The sequence below is a fragment of the Lentinula edodes genome (genome assembly GCF_021015755.1).
Source record: "Lentinula edodes strain Le(Bin) 0899 ss11 chromosome Unknown C8R40scaffold_17, whole genome shotgun sequence".
NCBI classification, from domain to species: domain Eukaryota; kingdom Fungi; phylum Basidiomycota; class Agaricomycetes; order Agaricales; family Omphalotaceae; genus Lentinula; species Lentinula edodes.
In genome coordinates, this window is record NW_025764323.1 from 267,527 (window position 1) to 286,597 (window position 19,071).

At 45.9% G+C, this 19,071-nt stretch overlaps 8 protein-coding genes across 8 annotated transcripts; 5 read left to right on the top strand and 3 right to left on the bottom strand.

Annotated features, from left to right (window-relative positions):
* Positions 1–376: 376 nt before the first annotated feature.
* On the top strand, positions 377–4,043 carry C8R40DRAFT_1170480 (uncharacterized protein; the record flags this gene model as incomplete). The annotated part of the gene is made up of 15 exons (XM_046231542.1): positions 377–481; positions 531–575; positions 629–1,362; positions 1,412–1,598; positions 1,655–1,789; positions 1,843–1,983; positions 2,043–2,154; positions 2,207–2,275; positions 2,338–2,401; positions 2,459–2,530; positions 2,587–2,658; positions 2,715–2,724; positions 2,776–2,919; positions 2,972–3,041; positions 3,094–4,043. 15 exons carry the CDS (start codon positions 377–379, stop codon positions 4,041–4,043), a joined length of 2,910 nt encoding a protein of 969 aa, XP_046086489.1.
* A 743-nt stretch (positions 4,044–4,786) lies between these two features.
* C8R40DRAFT_1045362 (uncharacterized protein) lies at positions 4,787–5,984 on the bottom strand (the record flags this gene model as incomplete). The annotated part of the gene is made up of 3 exons (XM_046224298.1): positions 4,787–4,979; positions 5,073–5,441; positions 5,500–5,984. The coding sequence occupies 3 exons, from the start codon at positions 5,982–5,984 to the stop codon at positions 4,787–4,789; spliced, it is 1,047 nt and encodes a 348-aa protein (XP_046086490.1).
* Positions 5,985–6,501: 517 nt separating this feature from the next.
* Positions 6,502–7,939, top strand: C8R40DRAFT_203345 (uncharacterized protein). The gene has a single exon (XM_046234333.1). It carries the CDS (start codon positions 6,782–6,784, stop codon positions 7,583–7,585), a length of 804 nt encoding a protein of 267 aa, XP_046086491.1. The 5' UTR covers positions 6,502–6,781; the 3' UTR covers positions 7,586–7,939.
* Positions 7,887–8,538, bottom strand: C8R40DRAFT_1170483 (ribosomal protein L35A; the record flags this gene model as incomplete). The annotated part of the gene is made up of 5 exons (XM_046231543.1): positions 7,887–7,910; positions 7,968–8,061; positions 8,118–8,182; positions 8,241–8,364; positions 8,525–8,538. 5 exons carry the CDS (start codon positions 8,536–8,538, stop codon positions 7,887–7,889), a joined length of 321 nt encoding a protein of 106 aa, XP_046086492.1.
* A 114-nt stretch (positions 8,539–8,652) lies between these two features.
* C8R40DRAFT_1251102 (acyl-CoA dehydrogenase domain-containing protein) lies at positions 8,653–10,786 on the top strand (the record flags this gene model as incomplete). Its single annotated transcript, XM_046233694.1, has 15 exons — positions 8,653–8,845; positions 8,899–8,921; positions 8,972–9,021; positions 9,077–9,101; positions 9,154–9,196; positions 9,251–9,374; positions 9,437–9,546; positions 9,596–9,621; positions 9,675–9,820; positions 9,847–9,913; positions 9,968–10,128; positions 10,188–10,496; positions 10,558–10,610; positions 10,668–10,675; positions 10,727–10,786. Exons 1-15 carry the CDS (start codon positions 8,740–8,742, stop codon positions 10,784–10,786), a joined length of 1,311 nt encoding a protein of 436 aa, XP_046086493.1. The 5' UTR covers positions 8,653–8,739.
* Positions 10,787–10,916: 130 nt separating this feature from the next.
* C8R40DRAFT_1170485 (DNA polymerase mu) lies at positions 10,917–13,282 on the bottom strand (the record flags this gene model as incomplete). The annotated part of the gene is made up of 12 exons (XM_046231544.1): positions 10,917–11,025; positions 11,081–11,107; positions 11,171–11,224; positions 11,289–11,460; positions 11,520–11,540; positions 11,605–11,729; positions 11,787–12,129; positions 12,186–12,225; positions 12,299–12,378; positions 12,436–12,445; positions 12,513–12,893; positions 12,944–13,282. The coding sequence occupies 12 exons, from the start codon at positions 13,280–13,282 to the stop codon at positions 10,917–10,919; spliced, it is 1,701 nt and encodes a 566-aa protein (XP_046086494.1).
* Positions 13,283–13,593: 311 nt separating this feature from the next.
* Positions 13,594–14,594, top strand: C8R40DRAFT_1170486 (uncharacterized protein; the record flags this gene model as incomplete). The annotated part of the gene is made up of 4 exons (XM_046231545.1): positions 13,594–13,868; positions 13,925–14,171; positions 14,232–14,378; positions 14,433–14,594. The coding sequence occupies 4 exons, from the start codon at positions 13,594–13,596 to the stop codon at positions 14,592–14,594; spliced, it is 831 nt and encodes a 276-aa protein (XP_046086495.1).
* Positions 14,595–15,106: 512 nt separating this feature from the next.
* On the top strand, positions 15,107–17,883 carry C8R40DRAFT_203716 (major facilitator superfamily domain-containing protein). Its single transcript, XM_046234334.1, has 14 exons — positions 15,107–15,606; positions 15,663–15,774; positions 15,847–15,911; positions 15,960–16,113; positions 16,172–16,212; positions 16,261–16,287; positions 16,341–16,455; positions 16,508–16,715; positions 16,769–16,811; positions 16,877–16,937; positions 16,987–17,010; positions 17,067–17,205; positions 17,269–17,324; positions 17,380–17,883. The coding sequence occupies exons 1-14, from the start codon at positions 15,452–15,454 to the stop codon at positions 17,653–17,655; spliced, it is 1,476 nt and encodes a 491-aa protein (XP_046086496.1). The 5' UTR covers positions 15,107–15,451; the 3' UTR covers positions 17,656–17,883.
* Positions 17,884–19,071: the final 1,188 nt, after the last annotated feature.

Sequence of the window (19,071 nt, forward strand, 5' to 3'; positions counted from 1 at the left end):
TCCAGTCCAAAAAAGCTATGTTTACTGTACGATATCATGGAATATTTGGAGAAAGCTTTGAATGAGCCCCGGGGTTTGAACACTTCCGGGAAAGAATAATATTCAATATTTCGAGGGTGAAAGTTTATTGTTGCCGTAACATCATCCGGTTTGTTCTCTGAAAGGGTATTTCCCGAATCAGCCTTGACCTCGACGACCATTGTCGAAATTTCTTTCTGTCTTGCTAATCTCACCCTCGACCCCTTTCACACACTCTTTCTCGATTTACGATTCTCCAGAGGCACATTGTTTGCCGCAGCCCATTATTTCAGCCATCTGCTTGCAACTCCACATCTGACGACACTTCAAATAATCTTCTCAAATCTTTTCACCTACCATGTCCGTAAACAATAATACTTTGAACAACCTAATCGACTCAGAGTCGCGGGCGCTGGCGCCTGCTGCTGTTGGTTCTCAGGTTGCTCTGATGAGTATTATTTCGGTGCGTCTGCTTATTGTCTCTCTATACGCTCCTTTTAACAGCTTAGCAGGTCGTTACAATCATATCATTCAACCTTCTAAGACCCAAGAACAAAGTGCGTTGCTAGTTTATCCATGTCGAAATCTAGTATCAATATCAATTCGACAGATAATCTATGAGCCCAAAGTGAAGTATCACGTTGGCGACAAACCACCACCACGCATATCAGATTCTCTTCTTGGTTGGCTACCTCCTTTATTCCGGACGAAGGAACCCGAACTCGTAGACAAACTCGGCCTTGATGCCGTTACATTTCTACGTTTCGGTCGCTTGATGCGGTGGCTCTTCACTGGCGTCACTCTCCTCACATGCGGCATCCTTATTCCTGTAAATGCCATTTACAACGTCAAGGAAGTTACTAGCGGCAACCGTGATATCCTCAGTATCCTCACCATTAGAGATGTCAGCGGAAAAATCCTCTTCGTTCATGTGGCCGTGTCATATCTCATCACTTTCCTGATTATCGGTCTCGTATACATACACTGGAAGAAGATGGTCGAACTGAGACGACAATGGTACCGCTCACCGGAATACGTCCAATCGTTTTATGCTAGAACTTTGCAAGTAACACAAGTACCGAAAAAGTACCAATCGGACGAGGGTATCAGGGCCATTTTCGAGACATACAAGGTTCCTTATCCAACAACTAGTGTGCATATTGGGAGAAAGGTCGGACGGCTACCAGAACTCATAGAATATCACAACACGACTGTTAGGGAGTTGGAAACTTATCTTGTCAAGTATTTAAAGAACGGTACTATAGGGAAAAAGCGGCCCACAATTCGGATAGGTGGATCATGCGGTTGCGGTGGACAGCGAAAGGATGCCATCGACTTCTATACGTGAGTTGGGATTTTATGAGATACCTCATTTGTAATAACTCTTCATTAGGGAAAAGCTCAAACGAACGGAGGCTGCTATTGAGGAGTACCGGAATCAAATAGATACCCGTAAAGCTGAGAATTTTGGCTTTGCGAGTATGGCCGCGGTTCCCTATGCTCATATTGTTGCCCGGCAATTGAGGACGAAACATCCCAAGGGTACCGATATAGCTCTTGCTCCTAATCCCAAAGACATCGTTCGTCTTGCTCTCACTAATAAACAAACCACCACTAACCAACTTTCACAAACCAGGTCTGGGAAAATATGAACAAGTCTCCCGCAGAAATTCGTGCGAAGCGCATGATCGGTTTCCTATGGCTTGCGCTCGTCTGTTTCTTCAATACCGTACCTCTATTTATTATCTCCATTCTGGCCAATTTGAACGCTGTGAGCTATGCCGAAGTTGTGTCATCATTTGAATTACTTAACGACCCCTTCAGATCAAGAGTTTCGTGCCGTTCCTTCGCTCGTGGGCTAGTGCATCACCAGCGACATTCGCTCTTGTTTCCGGTGTTCTACCTCCTACAGTCTCTGGTATCTTTGGATTCTTTTTGCCCGTCATAATGAGGTGGTTAAGTCAGGTATGATATGTATTCCAACTTGTTTGGTTTCTTCTACTTAGCATTATTTATATTCGCAGTTTATGGGCGCCTTGACTCATTCCAAACTTGATCGGCAAGTCATCGCCCACTATTTTGCGTTCTTGGTCATCAGTCAATTGGTCATTTTCACCTTGATTGGTGTTATTTTCAGTATGTGTCGCTATTCTGTACTAGTACCAACATGGCTTAACCTTTGGCTTAGATGCTGCGGAGGAGATTGTTTCTGAAATTGGGGAGGACAGTTTCAAAGACATCATCAACAATCTCAATAGTAATATTTCCCCTTCCAACCCGTCTAATTCTTTCAACTGAACCTTCATGCCTCTTTTACAGCTTTACCTTCCGTCATCAATGCGACATACATCAATCAATCGTCCTACTGGCTGACTTTCTTCCCGTATGTCCCCAAAACTTCACTGTGCTGCATCAAAGCATTGATAGTTTGCTTTCCTAGTCTGCGCGGGTTCCTCATTGTTTTTGATCTTGCCCAAATCTTGAACCTAGTATGGATCTCCATCAAGACCCGGTGAGTTTTCATTTTCCCAACAGTCATCGTTGTCGTTCATCCTTATCCTGTCACAGTCTCTTCGGTCGTACACCTCGTGACATTCGTGAATGGACACAACCCCCGGAATTTCAGTATGCTATACACTAGTGCGTTCCTTTTGTGACTCTTTTTATGCTGTTCTGAGTTTGTCTTTTACTTCTAGTTCTAACACGGTAAGTTGAAACTCTATCGCCGAATGTCAAGTTCTCAATATTGAATTATAGTTGTTCATGGCCTCTGTTGGACTGGTATTTGCTCCTCTGGCTCCTTTGGTTGCCTTGGCAGCTTGTATCGTCTTCTGGATGAGTTCATGGGTGAACAAGTATCAGTTAATGTTCGTTTACACTACAAAGGTTGAGACAGGCGGCGTAAGTACCAATTTTTATATCTGTCGAAGTACCAATTTTGATAAGATCACAGCGTTTGTGGAACCTCGTGATCAACCGACTCATGTTCCTTGTCGTCTTCATGCAAGCGCTGTTAGTTTTGAGTGAGTGACGGTATAATCTTAACCTGGGAGTATCGCTCATCGCGCAAATCAGCTATTGGTCTCCAACTTGGGTTCAGAACGTTTTACTGGGTCTCTACCATACCTCCAATCTTCATTGTCGCCATCTTCAAAATATATCTGAACCGCACTTTCAATGATCAATTCCAATACTACACTCCTACGGATGAAGAGCTCAGGGCAGCCAAGGTACATTCGGAGCGTGCAGACCACAAAGGAAACCGTCTTGAGAGAAGATTCGGACATCCCGCATTGCACACGGAACTCTTCACCCCTATGCTTCACGCGAAGATGATGCCACTGTTGAGTCAAGTGTATCGTGGTAGAATTGGCAAAGACCAAGCCAAGCTCGATGAGTATGGCGGGCAGAAAATGGAAGCTCAGGTTGTGGAAGGCGGTATCAAGATTGCAGCTATCGAACAACGCGATCTTGAATACGATCCTGCTTTATACCGTCGCGACCGTGGTGAGTTGGATTGGGATGCTCGTTCTATAGCATCCACTACGTTGATGAATGACGCGGCGTCCATTGCGCCTTCACAAATGCAAGGTGGTGCAAGCCTGCCAGGCTATGACAAATATCTCGCATCGGGCCCTGGAGCGTACGAGCTGTCTCGTTTGGACTCTCAGCAGGAACCACTTCTCAGTGGCAAAATATATGAAGGAATGTATCCCTCTCAAAATTCTCTCTCCATGCCACCCGCGATGTACCGTGACGCTTCCAGTGACGGTCTGTCTCGCGAAGCACCGTTACATCGGCCACAAGATTATTTCGGTGACTACCCACAGCGCAGCAACAGTCCGTACATGGATACGCGCAGTAATACACCTGTATCACAATATCCACCGCAACCTAATCGTCAGTACACAGCGTCTCCCCAAGCGCAGTATTCCCCACGGCCCTCACCACATCATGATTCACCATCACAACTGTATCCGCCTCAGGACCAGAATATGGCTGGACGTGGCACATATAGAGGTTGATCTATTGGATGTTTTATTCATAAAGCTATATTATTTTGTTGTGATATTTTGCATTTTTTTGCCTCATCTGTGGTTCCATGAAATTTAAGTCATCTGTATATGCCGTTCTCATTCATTACTACTCCCTTTACCTGCTCATCGAAAATCTGCAACCCTCTCTTTGGCACTTCGTTTGGCTTGGGTCGATCTAGCTGCTTGGAAGACGTACTGTACCTATCTATTACATTGCTATTGTACAGTAACGGACGATATGTTTTTGATAATACTCCTTCACAAATACAAAGCCTCGGATAGCCCGACGTCGGATCTGAAAGATAGGAATTTGCAAGATACAATAAAGTACGCTGAGAGCTGCGACACTTCTATTATAGTGTGAGTACCACATATATTTCTTTCGATGCCAGACAGTCTTCAGCTAGGCAAGGCAGAAGACTCGAATTCGAACTAAGATATGGTTAGTGTGAGAGTTACTCGGGAACGAATTCATTCAACTCTGTGGTGCCTCCGTTACGCTACGAAGATGCCAGCCAGGAATGGCAAGTGTATAGCACTGAAGTAGTGTTAACATCACGATAAAAGAGAGATGTACGCCTACCTAGGAAATGATTCACCATGACAAAGGTTGTTGTGAATCTCATTCTCATGGATGTGACGTCGTACATTTTCGTGTAATGAAAGGAGTACCCTCGACAACCTTTCAACGGATCCCCAAAACGTCTATTCTTTGTTTAATTTAGGATGATTTACCCTTCTCCCATCAGGTCATTTAATACACGAACAACGATCCCAAGAGCCTGCGTGACCTTCTCCTTCTCCTCAGGCCTCACCCGGGACATGAGGCGACCTTCAAACTTATCAGGGTGGAACCGCAAAAGAGTCTCGCGGAGCTTCTCCTTACGACCCTTCTTTGGGTTTTCCGTTTCCGCTTCTGACAGTCTCTGCGCAGAGGCTGATGAGCTAGATGAGCTAGTCTTCCCAATATCGGTATCGGTATCGATGGAGGTATTTGCCGAAGGTGGAGAAGTGAACAAGAATGTCGATATCGCATCGGGAGTGAAGTCATCGAGTGATAGTGATGACACAGTATCAGAAACTGATTTCTTATCTGACTTGTGCTTGTATGCGAGTAAAATTGGCCATGGTATGTCATTGAAGCCGATATCAGCAATATCCGCAGGCTGTGTGTTGGATAGTAAGAGCTTCCATCGCTTTTGATATTCCAAACGCAGTAGTTCGAGTCTCTTGTTCTCTTTCTTTAGCTTGTGAGACCAACGTTCAGCGGCAGCAACTTTCTGAAGGCGCTCCGTTTCTGCGCGTATGGCCTTTTCCTGTGCACGTTTAGCTGCTCTTTCAGCCTTTATACGTTCTTTCTCCGCGATTTCTTGAGCGTGTGTTTTCCTTAGCGCCGCGTATTATTAGTGCCGGATTAACGATGAGAATTTCTTGAAATACTTACCGGTACATTCCCATCCTAACCCACTCGGCGTATTCTTCGTCATCCATTGTCATTGGATCCACGGCAAGGAATTCGTCGTTATCATAGTTGATACGAGGTTTCGAACTGTTTTTTCCGCCCCAATGCATAGGAACGTGTGCGAAGGAGTTGAAGCGAGCTTCGATAGAGTCCAAGCGTTCATCATCATCGAAAGCCATGGCCATCTTTTCTCGGAACCGTTGTTCTTCTATCTCTGCGCGAATTGTCTCGTAGTCTGGTTGGTAATTTGACGGTCCCGGTACTGGACCAATGAATTCCTTGCCGTCTTCTTCATCACAGGAATTATCTTCCTCTACAACGGCAGTTCGCTGTTGCCTTTTGCTGCTGGATGAACCATAGCCGTAATGATCATGTTTCCTACGACGTTTAGCCTCTCTTTTCTCTAGTTTCCGTACTCGTCGAGCAGCTTCTTCCTCTGGTGTTCGTTTGAGATGAAGTTTAGGCATGACTGGGCATGACGCAGTCGGAGTTGGATGTCCCGGCCCGGAAAAAATGCCGGCTTGCCAAATTGGTCTCCGATAAAATTTGACCGTATTTGACCCAGTCACAAGTAACTGGTAGCTGTACTGTGAATGCAACGCGTTCAGGCAGTCTCTCGGGTTATTGCCCAAAGAAGTCATGGCTCATTAACTTGGCACAGACTAAACTCCTCGCTTGCCACCAAACAACCCTTTGTCCCTTTACCTCCTCGATTAGCACCGCGAAAACCCAGAGATGCAGCGGAGGCGCGTGTAGGCTACGACGGTAGTCCAAATTCTGTCAGAGTACATTTCTGGCATGCCCCTCGAGACTCTGCAGATCTACTTGCTGCAGTTCAATACATAGAGCAACTGTACGGGCCAATTGACGAATTCAATTGCCCTTCTGTGGTGAGTGCTGGCTCGGTATATTCTAATGTCTTTGTAGCTGATTGAACTTCGCCCTTCCATTAGACTACCGACCGCAAAGCGACAACACTTTTTATTCGATTTAGAGACCAGGAATCTGCCGCGCGAGCAAAAGCAGTTGTTGGTTCACATCGCATTCCCGTGCCCGAAATACCTAGACCAGTTCCTATAGAAGGAGGCATAAGCTTGGCTAGTCTGGAGTCAATCTTGAGTGTTAAACCTCACCAACCTGAGCTCGAGCCAGATCTTTCGGAACCGGATCCTGCGATAAAATACGACCACAGCAAGGATGCGTACCGTGAATTCTTGTATATTCAAATTCGAGATGCTTGCAAGTTATTTCTAACGCGATTCGTATGCATTTACTAACTCGATATCCACTAGATGATATCCGTAGCGCTCCGGCCAAAAAGCGTGAACACTACCTCTCAAGAGCGGCTATGCGTGCATTCGTAGGTTGGGCAGGATTCACTGATATCAAACCTTTACCACAGGGTACGCCAATACTCGAGCAGGGAGATGCAGTCGATCATCCTTTGATGCGACATGCAGTCAGTAACTACGCTGGTTTCCTTCGTATGCGTAACCCATTGGAGCTCCCTCCCGTACCAACTTCCAATCCCGCTACAGTGGGTCTTCCATCGACACCATCTGAGAAGGTGGAGGTACAAGCAGATTCTACGCATGCGGTTGCCTCAGACCTCCCAATATCTACTGCCAGTGATGCTTTCGAGGAGGTTACTCCTATACCATCTGCTGAACCGGTTGTCGACCCACTAGTCACTCCCGCTTCTGACCCTTCACCTTTGCCTATTTCTACTGTTTCCAATCCTACTCCAACTCCCAAACCCACTCCAGCTCCTTCACAGTTGGCCAATTCACCCGAGGCCATCGCCCAATTAAGGATGGCCAACTCGATCCTCAAGAAAATCCACAACCCGAAAAAAGCTAAAACCCAGGTGCATTCCCAGTCTCAAACAAACAGGAATCTAACACCGGGTCCGCCGCCACAAAAATCACGGCGACCGCAGAAGAATGCGACCCCTTCAGCACAATCAGGAGAACACCCGGTGTCAGTGGAAGTAGACGGTAAAGCTGTAGATACATCGAAGAATAATGCTACTGGTAAACTACGAGGCTTCATGGGCAACTGGTTTTGATAAATTTGATTCATTCATACTGCTCGTAATCTCATTTGACGATAAAACGTTACCACTCACTGGACTTTGGTTTAAATTTTTTCGGGGAGGCACGATTCTCGATTGATGCACAAGCAGTCCAATGTGCATTCCTGTACTACTGAGATGGAGCTTTAATAGTCTGTAGGAGAGCTGCTAAGTGACCCCTCAGTGCTCTCACTTAAGGCGAATCGCTACGTTTTACGTGTGCGCATGCGGTCATGTCATATTGCATGTAAGTGTATAGGGTACGATAATTGGCCATGGGTTGTACAAAATATAATCAGATGTTCGAAGGATAGAGCATCTGAAGAGCACAGAACATGAGTTTGAGATTTGAACTACAAAAATACGGGTTACGCACCACCCGGACACTAGCACCAAACGCACGGGGAGGAAGGTTGGATCGGAATTTTGATTTGACGACACCAGAGCTGCCGTGTGGACGGGTAACACGCCTAAGGGGAGGGTGAAAGATTAAGAAAAAGAGAGAATATATAGTCAAAAAACATACCCCCAGATTACTCGCACCTTCGAGCCTTGGATTTCCCGCTTGGCTTTGTAGACGTATGCGATACGCTAAAATAGGTTGGAATGATAAGACCTTATCACATCACTGTGTAAAGATGATACGCACCTTTCCAAGATAAAACTGTGCCTCCTCCTTGGTTGCTACACCCTCGATCTGAATCAAAGAGGTGTTGGGGCGGGAGTTGCGCTTAGCACGCTTGTGTCCCAAGACGCGGCCTTTCGAGTACAGTCTAAGTAGAAATGACAAGTCAGAGATCGAAATCCTTCCAAGTATCCGCCCAGTTCCGAGTCATCCAAACTTCGTTCAGCCAATCCAACCCATTCCACCCATCCAGTCCATCCAAAATCTTCGAAACGTAGTCTTGAGAGCATCCAAGGTCGTAAGCTCACCTGGTGGAGGTCATTTTTGAGGCCGAAAACCGAATAGAGGGTCTTGATGTTGGTCTTGCTGGTCTTGCTATCGTCAGAACAAACGCTTACATCAGGATGGTCCGGAGTAGTGTGTGGCTGTGTTGGCGCTAAGCGCGGGCGTCTAGACTTTCGGATCTCCCAAAGGTTCCAGGTTTCTCTCAGAGTCAATACCTACCACCATCTCTCTAATCACAATGTTCGGTATATCGCGAAGAACGCTCTGCAAGAGCATTGCTTCAAGGAATGCTGAACGGGCTGTTCCGTCTCTCGTTCGTTGTGCTTCCACAGCATCCGGATCTAGTATGGTATTCTTCTCTTATGTTGTTCTCGAATGCTCAACAGACACCTTTCAGAATTTGCCAAATTCGACTGGGAGGTACCTCTAGAATGCCTATCAATAATACTCCCATCTCATCTGCTGCGTAGGACCCGCTTAATATGGACTCACTACTCACCGAGGAGGAAAAGGCAATCAGGTTCATAGTTTCTAGCGTAATTAGAGCGTGTTCTCAGCCAATAGTCTTGTTCCAGAGATTCAGCAAATGCCTATTGTCAAGTCCGTTATCCTTCCTATATATTCTCTCAACCATCTTATGGCCTCCTTTCAGGAGAAACTTATGCCCCGCGTTCTACATGGTTGGCGTACAGAAGGTTCCTCCACGTTTCTCATCTCGCCTGTTCACCAATCAGCTTACACTTATCTAGAATTTGATCCTGCTGTAATTCCCGAGATGGGAGCTATTGGCCTTTTAGGTCCTACAATTCAAGGATATGGTTGCGCGGGTGTAAGTAATGTCGCGTACGGACTCATTGCGCGCGAAATCGAAAGGTGCATTACTCATCTCTACCCTAAATTGCACCTTGTACTTGCTTTCGCTGACCTTGTATTAGGGTGGACTCAGGCTATCGCTCGACAGCATCGGTTCAGTCTTCTCTTGTCATGCATCCCATATATGAATTTGGATCGGAAGCGCAGAAGGAGAAGTATCTACCTCGGCTAGGTAAGCTTGGCCCTTTTGCCTAAACCATGCGTTTTCAACCCAGTTGTAGCTCGTGGAGAGATAATAGGGGCATTCGTGAGTAGCTTTTGTCCACCTCAAAATTGATGTTGCAACGGAGGAATACGTAGGGATTGACGGAACCCAACCATGGTTCTGACCCAGCTGGTATGGAGACGACTGCAGAGGATATCGATGGGGGTTTCATTATCAACGGCAGCAAAACGTGGATTTCAAATGCTCCTGTCGCGCAAGTCACAAACACTCTTTTTGTATTGTCGGTTTCCAACAAACAGTTTGCAGGGACGTTCATGTAATCTGGGCTCGCTGTAAATGGGACAAAAAAATCCGTGGGTTACTTCTAGAAAAGGTCAGTTTCAACTTCATAAGTTGTATTTGCTCGTCGATCTGTCCTCCTGAACAGGGAACACAAGGTCTTTCGGCACCTCCAATCAAGAACAAGGTGTCTTTGCGCGTATCCTTGACCGGTTCCATATTCATGGATAACGTTCGTGTCCCACAAGATTCCCTTCTTCCCGGTACCAAAGGTTTGGGTTCGGCATTTTCTTGTCTCAACTCTGCACGGTGAGTTTCGCATTACAACAATATGAGTGGCAGTTGAAGTCATATTCATCAACACTTAGATACGGCATTTCTTGGGGAGTAATGGGGGCACTTGAGGATTGTGTGGCCCGCGCTCGCTCCTACGCTCTAGAACGACACCAATTCCAACGACCCATCGCCTCTTTCCAGCTTATCCAGAAGAAACTCGCCGAGGCTCAGAGTGAAGTTGCGATCGGACTACTAGCCAGCCTACAAGTGGGCCGTCTTAAAGATCAGGGGTTGTTGGCCCCGGAAATGGTCAGTCTCGTAAAGAAAAATAACTGTGGGAAGGCGTTGCACCACGCGAGGAGTGTGCTGGACATCCTTGGAGGAAATGCCGCATCGGACGAGTACGTATTACACGCTTGACAAAGCGTTTGGTTTCACAATAAGCTGATTTGGGCTTGATAGGTATCATATCGCAAGGCATGCGTCGAACTTGCAAATCACGAATACATATGAAGGTATGTAGTACTTTTGTGACACTTCTTACAAAAGTTTACGTCCTTCTCTGGTTGCAGGAACCAATGTCAGTCTTTCGAACCACTGAATTTACCAAAAATACTTACTCGTGCTTCAGGACGTTCATGCCCTCATATTGGGCAAAGCTATTACAGGTATTCAAGCATTCGCAAACTAAGACTCTGTCTTCAACGCAACTATTGTCATTAACCTTACAAACATGTACAAGTACAACGTTCATTCCAACAATTACTGTATCTACATACACAATATGAACAATTGACGAAGTGCAGACGCATTCATCGTTTCTAGAGATCTGCATTTCTCAAAGTAGGATGGATCCATTCCAAACCGAGCAGCTCAAACACCTCTTGCTCACTATTCGGAAAGTAAAGCTTAGAGTCATGTCGACGAGAACTAGAGAAAAATGTCAATATGTGAAATAAATGCCCTCGAGAATGAAAGTACTTACATTCCAGAACTGTCGAATCTCATGCCTCTGGTCACCAATTTTTCGAATCAACGAATTCGAACTCGAGTGGACATTGGACAGATAGCTTACCTCTCCTGTTTGGCCCAGAGTCGGAGGTCCCTCTCAAACATCTTAGAACCAGTCCTGCAAATGATACAATCATTATCGAGTCTAGCAGAAAATTTCAAGCTTAAAAGGCGAGCCTTACCATCCAACGACCGCTGTCCAGTAGACTTCTGGAGCAGCGAAAATCAGATCCAGCCGCCGATGTACGTGTTTCTGTTTCTTGTCATCGGGAAGGATGAATACAGTCAGAGCCTTTTCGAGAGAGTCCCCATGAGTGGTACGGAGAGCATTGGGCTCCCGGAAGCCCGACAAATCTACAGAAAACTTATGAAAATCTTGGGCGATTCAAAGCGGAATTGCCTGAATGCCTTACGCATTACATGTGTCACCAAGCCTATTAGGATGATTCAGGCTTGGCGTTCGAACTAATGAGCTTGTAAGACGGATGGAATACAAACCTTTATCGTGCAACCGTTTGACAAGATGAGCACACAACCCTTTGACTTGGTCCCCTCCGGATTTGAGATCCTTGTGACTGATTACAATGTCGACATCGTTGCTCTCATCTTTTCCTCGTCGATAACTAAGCATACTTCATCAGTACGTCTGTCTGAAGCATAACCTAATTCAAATCGCTGACCCTCCAGTGATCGTACTAACACACCCGCTTCGTATATTCGCGAGCTCATTCATTACAACACCGTGAATTTCTTCCACCTCGCTTCGAGGGATTCGCGAACGTAAGTCTTCTCTTAAAGCTAACCCTACTTTGATAGAAAGTTGAGGAAGCCTTTTCGTGAAGTTGACATTCAGGCTCTTAGCGATATCATCTCTTGTTTGAGGAGATACTTTGTAATGATTCTCGAGGTCCTTGATTGTCCGAAGTCCGAGGGAGTATAGGTTACGGGCTGTGGCAGGTCCGATACCATATACTGTAGTGAACTCAACCAATGAGTGGTACCGGGTTCCGCTGAGTATGCTTTCTGTGAAATAAAGCTGTATTCGGACATGGTCGGAATTGTGAAAATAGGACACGGACTGCACTCGGAAATGTCTCCGTGTTGAATAAATTCTTGAATCTAAAATCGGAGAAGGACGGGGTAAGTCATTATGGGTGCGGGGTCCGGGTCGAGTTTGACATCGTGGATTTACCTTGGAACAGATTTTGCTGCCGATATGGGGAAGCTCCGATACTTCGTGTATGTTATCTAGCGTGATATGGTAGGGAAAAGCTGACATACAGGATCCCGGTCAATGTCTGGTCATGGCAATGTGTGCGCGTGTCATACCTTTGAGTACCTTTCGCATGGAATACCGCTCATCAGACCAAGGTTTTGAATTCCGACGAAAGATGAGCGGGACGCACAGAAATAACACGTTCATAGCTCAAAGATTGCATATCGAAGCCCTCAATCTCTCTATGTCGGCGCAGAATTGCGAGTTTCTCGACAAGGCCCTGATTCGGGCAGATCAGCGGAGAATGACGCATACATGCATACCGGTGATGATAGCGGATCTGAGTATCTTTCTCTGAGTGATATTTGCGTTCGGTCAGTTCTGATTCAATTCGGTGAGCTGTTCCGTCCTCCGGAAACGCCTGACAATGACTTCCATCACTGGCATCAGGACAATTCTTAACAGTCTCTTCGTACAAATCTCCCAAGGCGGCATATCTTCCGCAAGGAAGTAATTGCCCCGATTCGACACTATCTCTGAGCCATTGTGGAGTAACGATAGCTTTGCGCCTCTGTTACTCGATGAGCGGTACTAGTAGTGCATATACGTCTTGCAACCTACAGCAATATTCCAATTTACGTGTCGCTCGAGGCGTTTGCGCATATGCACAACGGTGATGATAACATCGGCGTCTTCTACGTTCGGGCAGAGCTGCAGTTCTCGTTCAGTGTATTCCTCCTTTGAGGATGAGTTCCCGTCAACATTATGAAATTTATCAACGAGGGCAGAGATTTCTTCGACGGCGTCCGGCTTTAATTTTGCATCCAAAAGATAAATATTTAATGTCGACTTTTGAACTTCTGAGGATAAATCCTGAAAGCTGCAGATAGATGTCGATCTTCTGCGTTTAAGAGGAGGAGGAGATAGTTCTTCACTTGAGGGACGCTTGGATGAAGGCATATGCCAATGGTTTTGGAAGGTTTTGCGTATGATCAGGTTCGGAGTCAGGAACCCGGCATCCCGAGCATAAACTGCGCACGTGCGCTTGGTGTTGATTATATCATCACTTCTCTGACTACTATGCCAGAACAAGTATTTATCCACACAGCTACTCACAGCTCTATCACGTCCACTTAACCACGGCGCTGGGGGACCCCCTCGGTTTCCTGTGGGTCAAATTTATATCGTCGCTTTTTTCCCGCCTTTGATATTCTCATCAGTCGCATAAATCCCACGTCTCTGCAACTTATCTAGTCCCTTCTTGTTCACCAATGGCTACAACTGACTCCCAGCAAAAATTCACCAATCCTTCTAACTACTCCTTCCCTCATGATCGACTCAACCGAGTCTTGCGCGATCCCTCCAAAATACCGTTGGTGCTTGTAGCCTGCGGTTCATTCAGTCCCGTTACTTATCTTCACCTTCGAATGTTTGAAATGGCGAAAGACTACGTTCGACAAAACACAAACTACGAGATCGTCGGCGGCTACTTGAGCCCTGTCAGTGATATGTACAAGAAAGCGGGCCTGCTCAGTGCAAACCATCGGTGAGTCATTTCATTACCGCAATTGAAAAGTGGTAAGTTTCTCATCTGAAATGCAGTGTCGAAATGTGCACTATTGCCGCTGATGATATCTCGACGCCGTGGCTTATGGTTGATCCTTGGGAGGCCTTTCAATCTTACCAGAGGACTGCTGTTGTGCTTGACCATTTCGATCATGAATTGAACACAGTTCTGGGCGGCGTCCAAACAGAAGACGGCGAACATCGAAACGTTCAAGTTATGCTTTTGGCTGGCTCCGACCTCATCAGTACTATGAGTGAACCCGGAGTATGGAGTCACGAGGATGTAAGTGCTCCGAGTTGCTCCTTTATGGTGTCATTTGAATATGAATACGCCATCACGTAGCTGGATCATATTCTCGGGCGATATGGTTGCTTCATCATCGAGCGTGCCGGTACGGACGTTGACCAAGCAATCGATAGTCTTGCTCGATGGAGACACAACATCCATATAATCTCTCAGCTCATTCAGAATGATGTTTCAAGCACAAAAGTGAGGTTCTTGACGTTCTGAACACCCTCGCAGTCCTCACCAATTCAAATTTAGGTCCGGCTGTTTTTAAGACGTGGGTTATCAGTGCGCTACCTTCTTCCGTCGAGAGTGGTGGATTACATCGACGAGAATAATCTGTACATTGACGAAGCTGCTGCTGCGGAGAAGGAAAAGGAGCGCGAGCAGCAGCAATACAAGAAGGAGTCTTGTGCATAATATATTTTATATGCATCACTACATTTATGTAGACTGGTCATTTCTTGCATAAAAGGTGAGTCGTCCAACGTCTTAATTCTTGCAGTATTTTTACACTCTTCGAATTTTCAGCTCTGTAATTTCTAGCATATCTATCTAGGATTCGTTCGTTTGAATCTACCTGTACTATTCAAGGAATTAACGACTATCAACGAGTGTACAGTGTATGTATGTGGCTGTTTACAACCTTTTCTGTATGCATGCCTCAATGCATTCCACGTCGGCTATTTTAACATCCGGACTTGTCATTTAGACTAAGTTAGCGTCGTATGCAGGTTGCACAATAAGCGTTCTAGTTTGTCCTGTGTCTGTCCTACTTTGCTGGACATCACAGGGCATGATTATTCTTTATGGAAGCGTTGAGACCGAGATTGACTGATTATGGATTGGCTGAGGACTGTTCGTATCCAAGGCTTCTATTCGGGTAGGATTTGCTTGAACCGGTTCCTAGTACGCGTCAAAAATTCGGCAGCTCGATACTTCGACGATAATATCCGAATCAACATCAGGCCATGGGTGGACCCTCGCACCGAATTCTTAAAGGCAATATCCGTCTCGACGTTTTCATCATTAGCACTGTCCCTATCTTCGAATCTCGACGGTGACGCAGAACGTCAGGCGATCTTCTGTTCTCGGACATGGGTTCTATTAATCAACTTCCCTTAGCCTTTTCGCTTTTTTAATTCTTCTGACTCAGAGAGGTGCGGCCCAAAATATTCCGGCTTCTTCTCAAGCGCTGTTTAAAAGGTCGAAGTTTTTGACTTTTGACTACACCCCTCGCCTCGTTTCGCTCGTTGAGACATACCTTGCCTTCCTCTATGGCTTCCACAACGAATCCGCTCGTGACAAGCTCTCAGTCTGGGGACGACTTAAACGGAAAAACCTCTCCAGTGTCGGTGTCCAACTCAGATGTCGAAAGAACTATATGTGGTATACCAGTCGGAAATCAAGCTACTTTTGAGCGACGAGTAATGTATGCAAGGAGCAAGGCCTTGTTCTGATTATGTGCTTAACCTTCAAATAATTTAGGCGTCGAATTGATCTGCGTGTGCTCCCGTTGCTCGGGATACTGTACTCTCTCGCATTAATTGACCGAAGCAACCTTGGCGTTGCGCGGATCGCTGGCATGGGCGAAGACTTGGTAAGTAAGATCTTACAATGACCACAGCAAAGCGGCAAAAGCAAGCATCAACCTAACCGTGGGCTTGTTCAGGAATTGTCTATTGGATCCCGATACAGTCTTGTCTCTTGCGTATACTTTATACCCTATATTTTACTGTGCGTGCTGAGTCCACTTTGATATCCAAAATAACATTTCTTTTGCAGTGAGCTTCCGAGTAATATGCTTTTGCGTACCTTTGGCACTCGCAACTTGCTTTCTTTCTGCGTCATTGCTTGGGGGGCCGTGCAATTGGCGATGGCATTTGTACCTAACTGGCAATATTTGGCACTGTGTCGAGTCCTCTTGGGCGCGTTTGAGGTACGATGATCTTCTTGTTATAGTTGGGAGGTGTAGCGTTACTGACGAGATTTCTTAGGCTGGCTTTTTCCCCGCACTTGTATTCATCATTACAACATGGTGGGCTTCCAAGTTGCTCTTTCTCTATCCATTTTTAAATTCTTGCAGGTATCGGCGTCATGAAGTCCAGAAGCGGTATGCCGCTAAGAAACGACTTTTCCCATTCGGAAACTCAACTTTGTTCATAGACTTGCTGGTTTTTACCTTATTTCCCTTTTAACGGGAGGATTCAGTGCGATTGTAGCATATGGCTTCAGTCACTTGGCCGGTAAAGCAGGACTTGCCGGATGGTCATGGATCTTTGTGAGTTCTGATCTGAGCCTACAGTTACCGATATTTGACACCACTAAATCAGGTCATCGAAGGCGCAGTCACCATTTTTTTTGGCTGTGTTGCATGGGCTTTCCTTCCTGGGTTTCCTGACAACAACACTTTCCTCAACAGCGAGGAAACCAGATTTATCTTGGAACGCATCGAGGAAGATCGAGGTGATTCGCTACCAGATACTGTGACATTATGGAAGGCTTTCGAGCACCTTTCAGATTGGAAGATTTGGGTCTATGGTAGAGTTTATGCATTTCGATAATATATGGTCAAGTTGACCACAAATGTACAGGTCTTATGTTCTTGTGTGCTACGATTCCAGCCTACGCGATCGGGTAAGCCTTGGACTTCTTCACAACAGACCTGAGAATTTTGACAAGTCATCGCCTGGTTTTACCAGGTTTTTTATCACCGTTATACTCAGTGGCATGGGCTGGAACTTGGAATTTGCGCTACTCTTGGTACAGTCTTCCAATTTAACAGCGTCCTCGATACTTACTGTGTCTTCAGAGTGCCCCCCCTTACGTGTTTGCAGTCAGTCCATGATTCTACAGCTTTTTCAATACCTTCTTACTCATGTGCCTCCGTAGGCCTTGAGCGTTTTCGTGTTCGCGTGGCTTTCTGACCATTTCCGTTCGCGTGCAATATTTCTTGCAGCGCAGACGATTCTTACACTCGTGGGTTTCGCGATTACTGGTTTTGTTGAGCGACCAGGTTGGCGGTATTTTGGTAAGCCGCAGCCCTCTGAGGTACAACTCTCGTTACTCACAGTGGCGCTCTGGTGGCGCTCAGGATTATTCCTAGGCAACGCGGGCTCCGCTGGTTGCGTCCCTGGTATCTTGGCCTACGTGAGTTCAATTTGACTCGGAAGCTTTTTTTAGTTCTCATGTTTTTATCTGGCAGTCCTCGAACAATATTGTATCCCATTCGAAGAGAGCTGTCACAACTGCCATTATCATCAGCTTTGGAGGATTAGGAGGAATTATCGCCACTACGATCTTCCGTCAGCAGGATTTTCCGAGATACATACCTGGAATCAGTGTCACAATTTCGTGCCAGGCTCTGTTGCTGGTCCTTCTTGGAGTGCTCACTCTGAATTTTCGGTATCATAACAAAACAAAGCGAAACACCCTTCAGCCTGCCATGGGTGGTCGTATTGACTTTCTCTACACTCTTTAGACCAGCAATTGAACCACTTAAAACTCGTACTTGTTGTACATGCGATGTAATCACTCGAATTCAACTCCAACTGTCGATTACAGTTACTTGACAGCTGGGAACAAACGCTGCTGCGTCCTTCATTCAGAGGCGAGTCGCCAAATAAAAGTATTTTCCTTAGAACAAAACATGTATGCTATCGAATATTGCCGACTCACGTCTTTCATTCCGCGAAATTCATGATTTCAGTCAACTAGTGCAAAGGACGGACATTTCAAGTTTTCTCTCAAAGATAATGAGTTTGTACTTAGTCCATCAACACCTGAAAGCATTCTGGGAAGCGCGAAGGTTCGACATACGAACTATGTATTCCTTTGTCTGCCAGGTCAAATTGTTGAGCGCCGAGTGAGTTGGGCGTACGAAAAGAGTCGATGCAAGGGCGCCGAATAGCCTAGATCTTTCTTATGTGACAGATCCGTTGAGAAAATTTGTTGTAGGAGCATCTTGAGGTGATGAAGACCAGCGAGACATCCTTGGCCTCAAGTTGCAAGTCACAATTCTTCTGAAACTTGAAGCTCTATTATTCGTTGCCGGTCGTGTTTAAAATTTACGATGTGTCGTCTACGGTTCAGCGCACACCATCTCATATCTTCATCATCAATCTCCGCATCAAACGCTCTGAGTTTCCCATCACAATGCAGTGCTCGTTAGACCCAAATTCGAGTCCGCCTTAGGATCCTGAACCCTCCTGAACCTGATCAATTGTTATCGTCAGGACATCCGACCATTAAGCTTGATCCAAGCCGAATTGAAGGGATTACCGGCGTAAGTGGTCCTCCTGAGTTACCTTATACGATGCACTACTACGTCTGGATGGATTCCAAACAAAATACAGACTGTCGAATTCTTTTCGACAACGTTGGAAATAAGTCGACACTAAACTAAATTTGTGGAATGTTCTCCGCTTATTTCCGCCAGAAGATCTTGTCGAGTTTGCAGGTTCAAAAGGGTAAGTCAGATAGACCTCCCGGCGGCGCCAACGCGACTTATGTAGTAGACGAACCAGCTTGCTATAACTTCAAAGTATAAGGTTAGGCTCCGCAAATTGTGAAGTCATATAGTTGATTGGAGACAACAGTGAGCTCTTTAAGCTGACTCGAATTAGTCTAAACGTACCTACATACATACGCCATAACTAAGAACGCTATGTCAGCTGAATTTCTCGTTGTAAAAACGGAATTGAGAGGCATCGATAACATTATTTTAGGATAGCCAAGAAGGTGCTGAAGCTTAAAATAAGACTCATCCCGCTTGTCGTTCCAAGGAATCTTGTTGAGGAAAGTACAGTGGACACGGTGTTCCGAGAGAAACACTGTCATTTGACGCGATACAGACCATCTATACACCCTTGCAGCGTTAACCATGGCACCGAGCGGT

What these genes read in the sequence shown, in the direction of transcription:
- C8R40DRAFT_203345 (XM_046234333.1), top strand. Translation starts at nt 6,782, where the DNA reads ATGCATTTACTAACTCGATATCCACTAGATGATATCCGTAGCGCTCCG.
- C8R40DRAFT_203716 (XM_046234334.1), top strand. Translation starts at nt 15,452, where the DNA reads ATGGCTTCCACAACGAATCCGCTCGTGACAAGCTCTCAGTCTGGGGAC. An exon ending in CTGGCATGGGCGAAGACTTG is followed by an intron (nt 15,775 to 15,846) that starts GTAAGTAAGATC and finishes GGGCTTGTTCAG; the next exon opens with GAATTGTCTATTGGATCCCG. An exon ending in ACCAGGTTGGCGGTATTTTG is followed by an intron (nt 17,206 to 17,268) that starts GTAAGCCGCAGC and finishes GGTGGCGCTCAG; the next exon opens with GATTATTCCTAGGCAACGCG.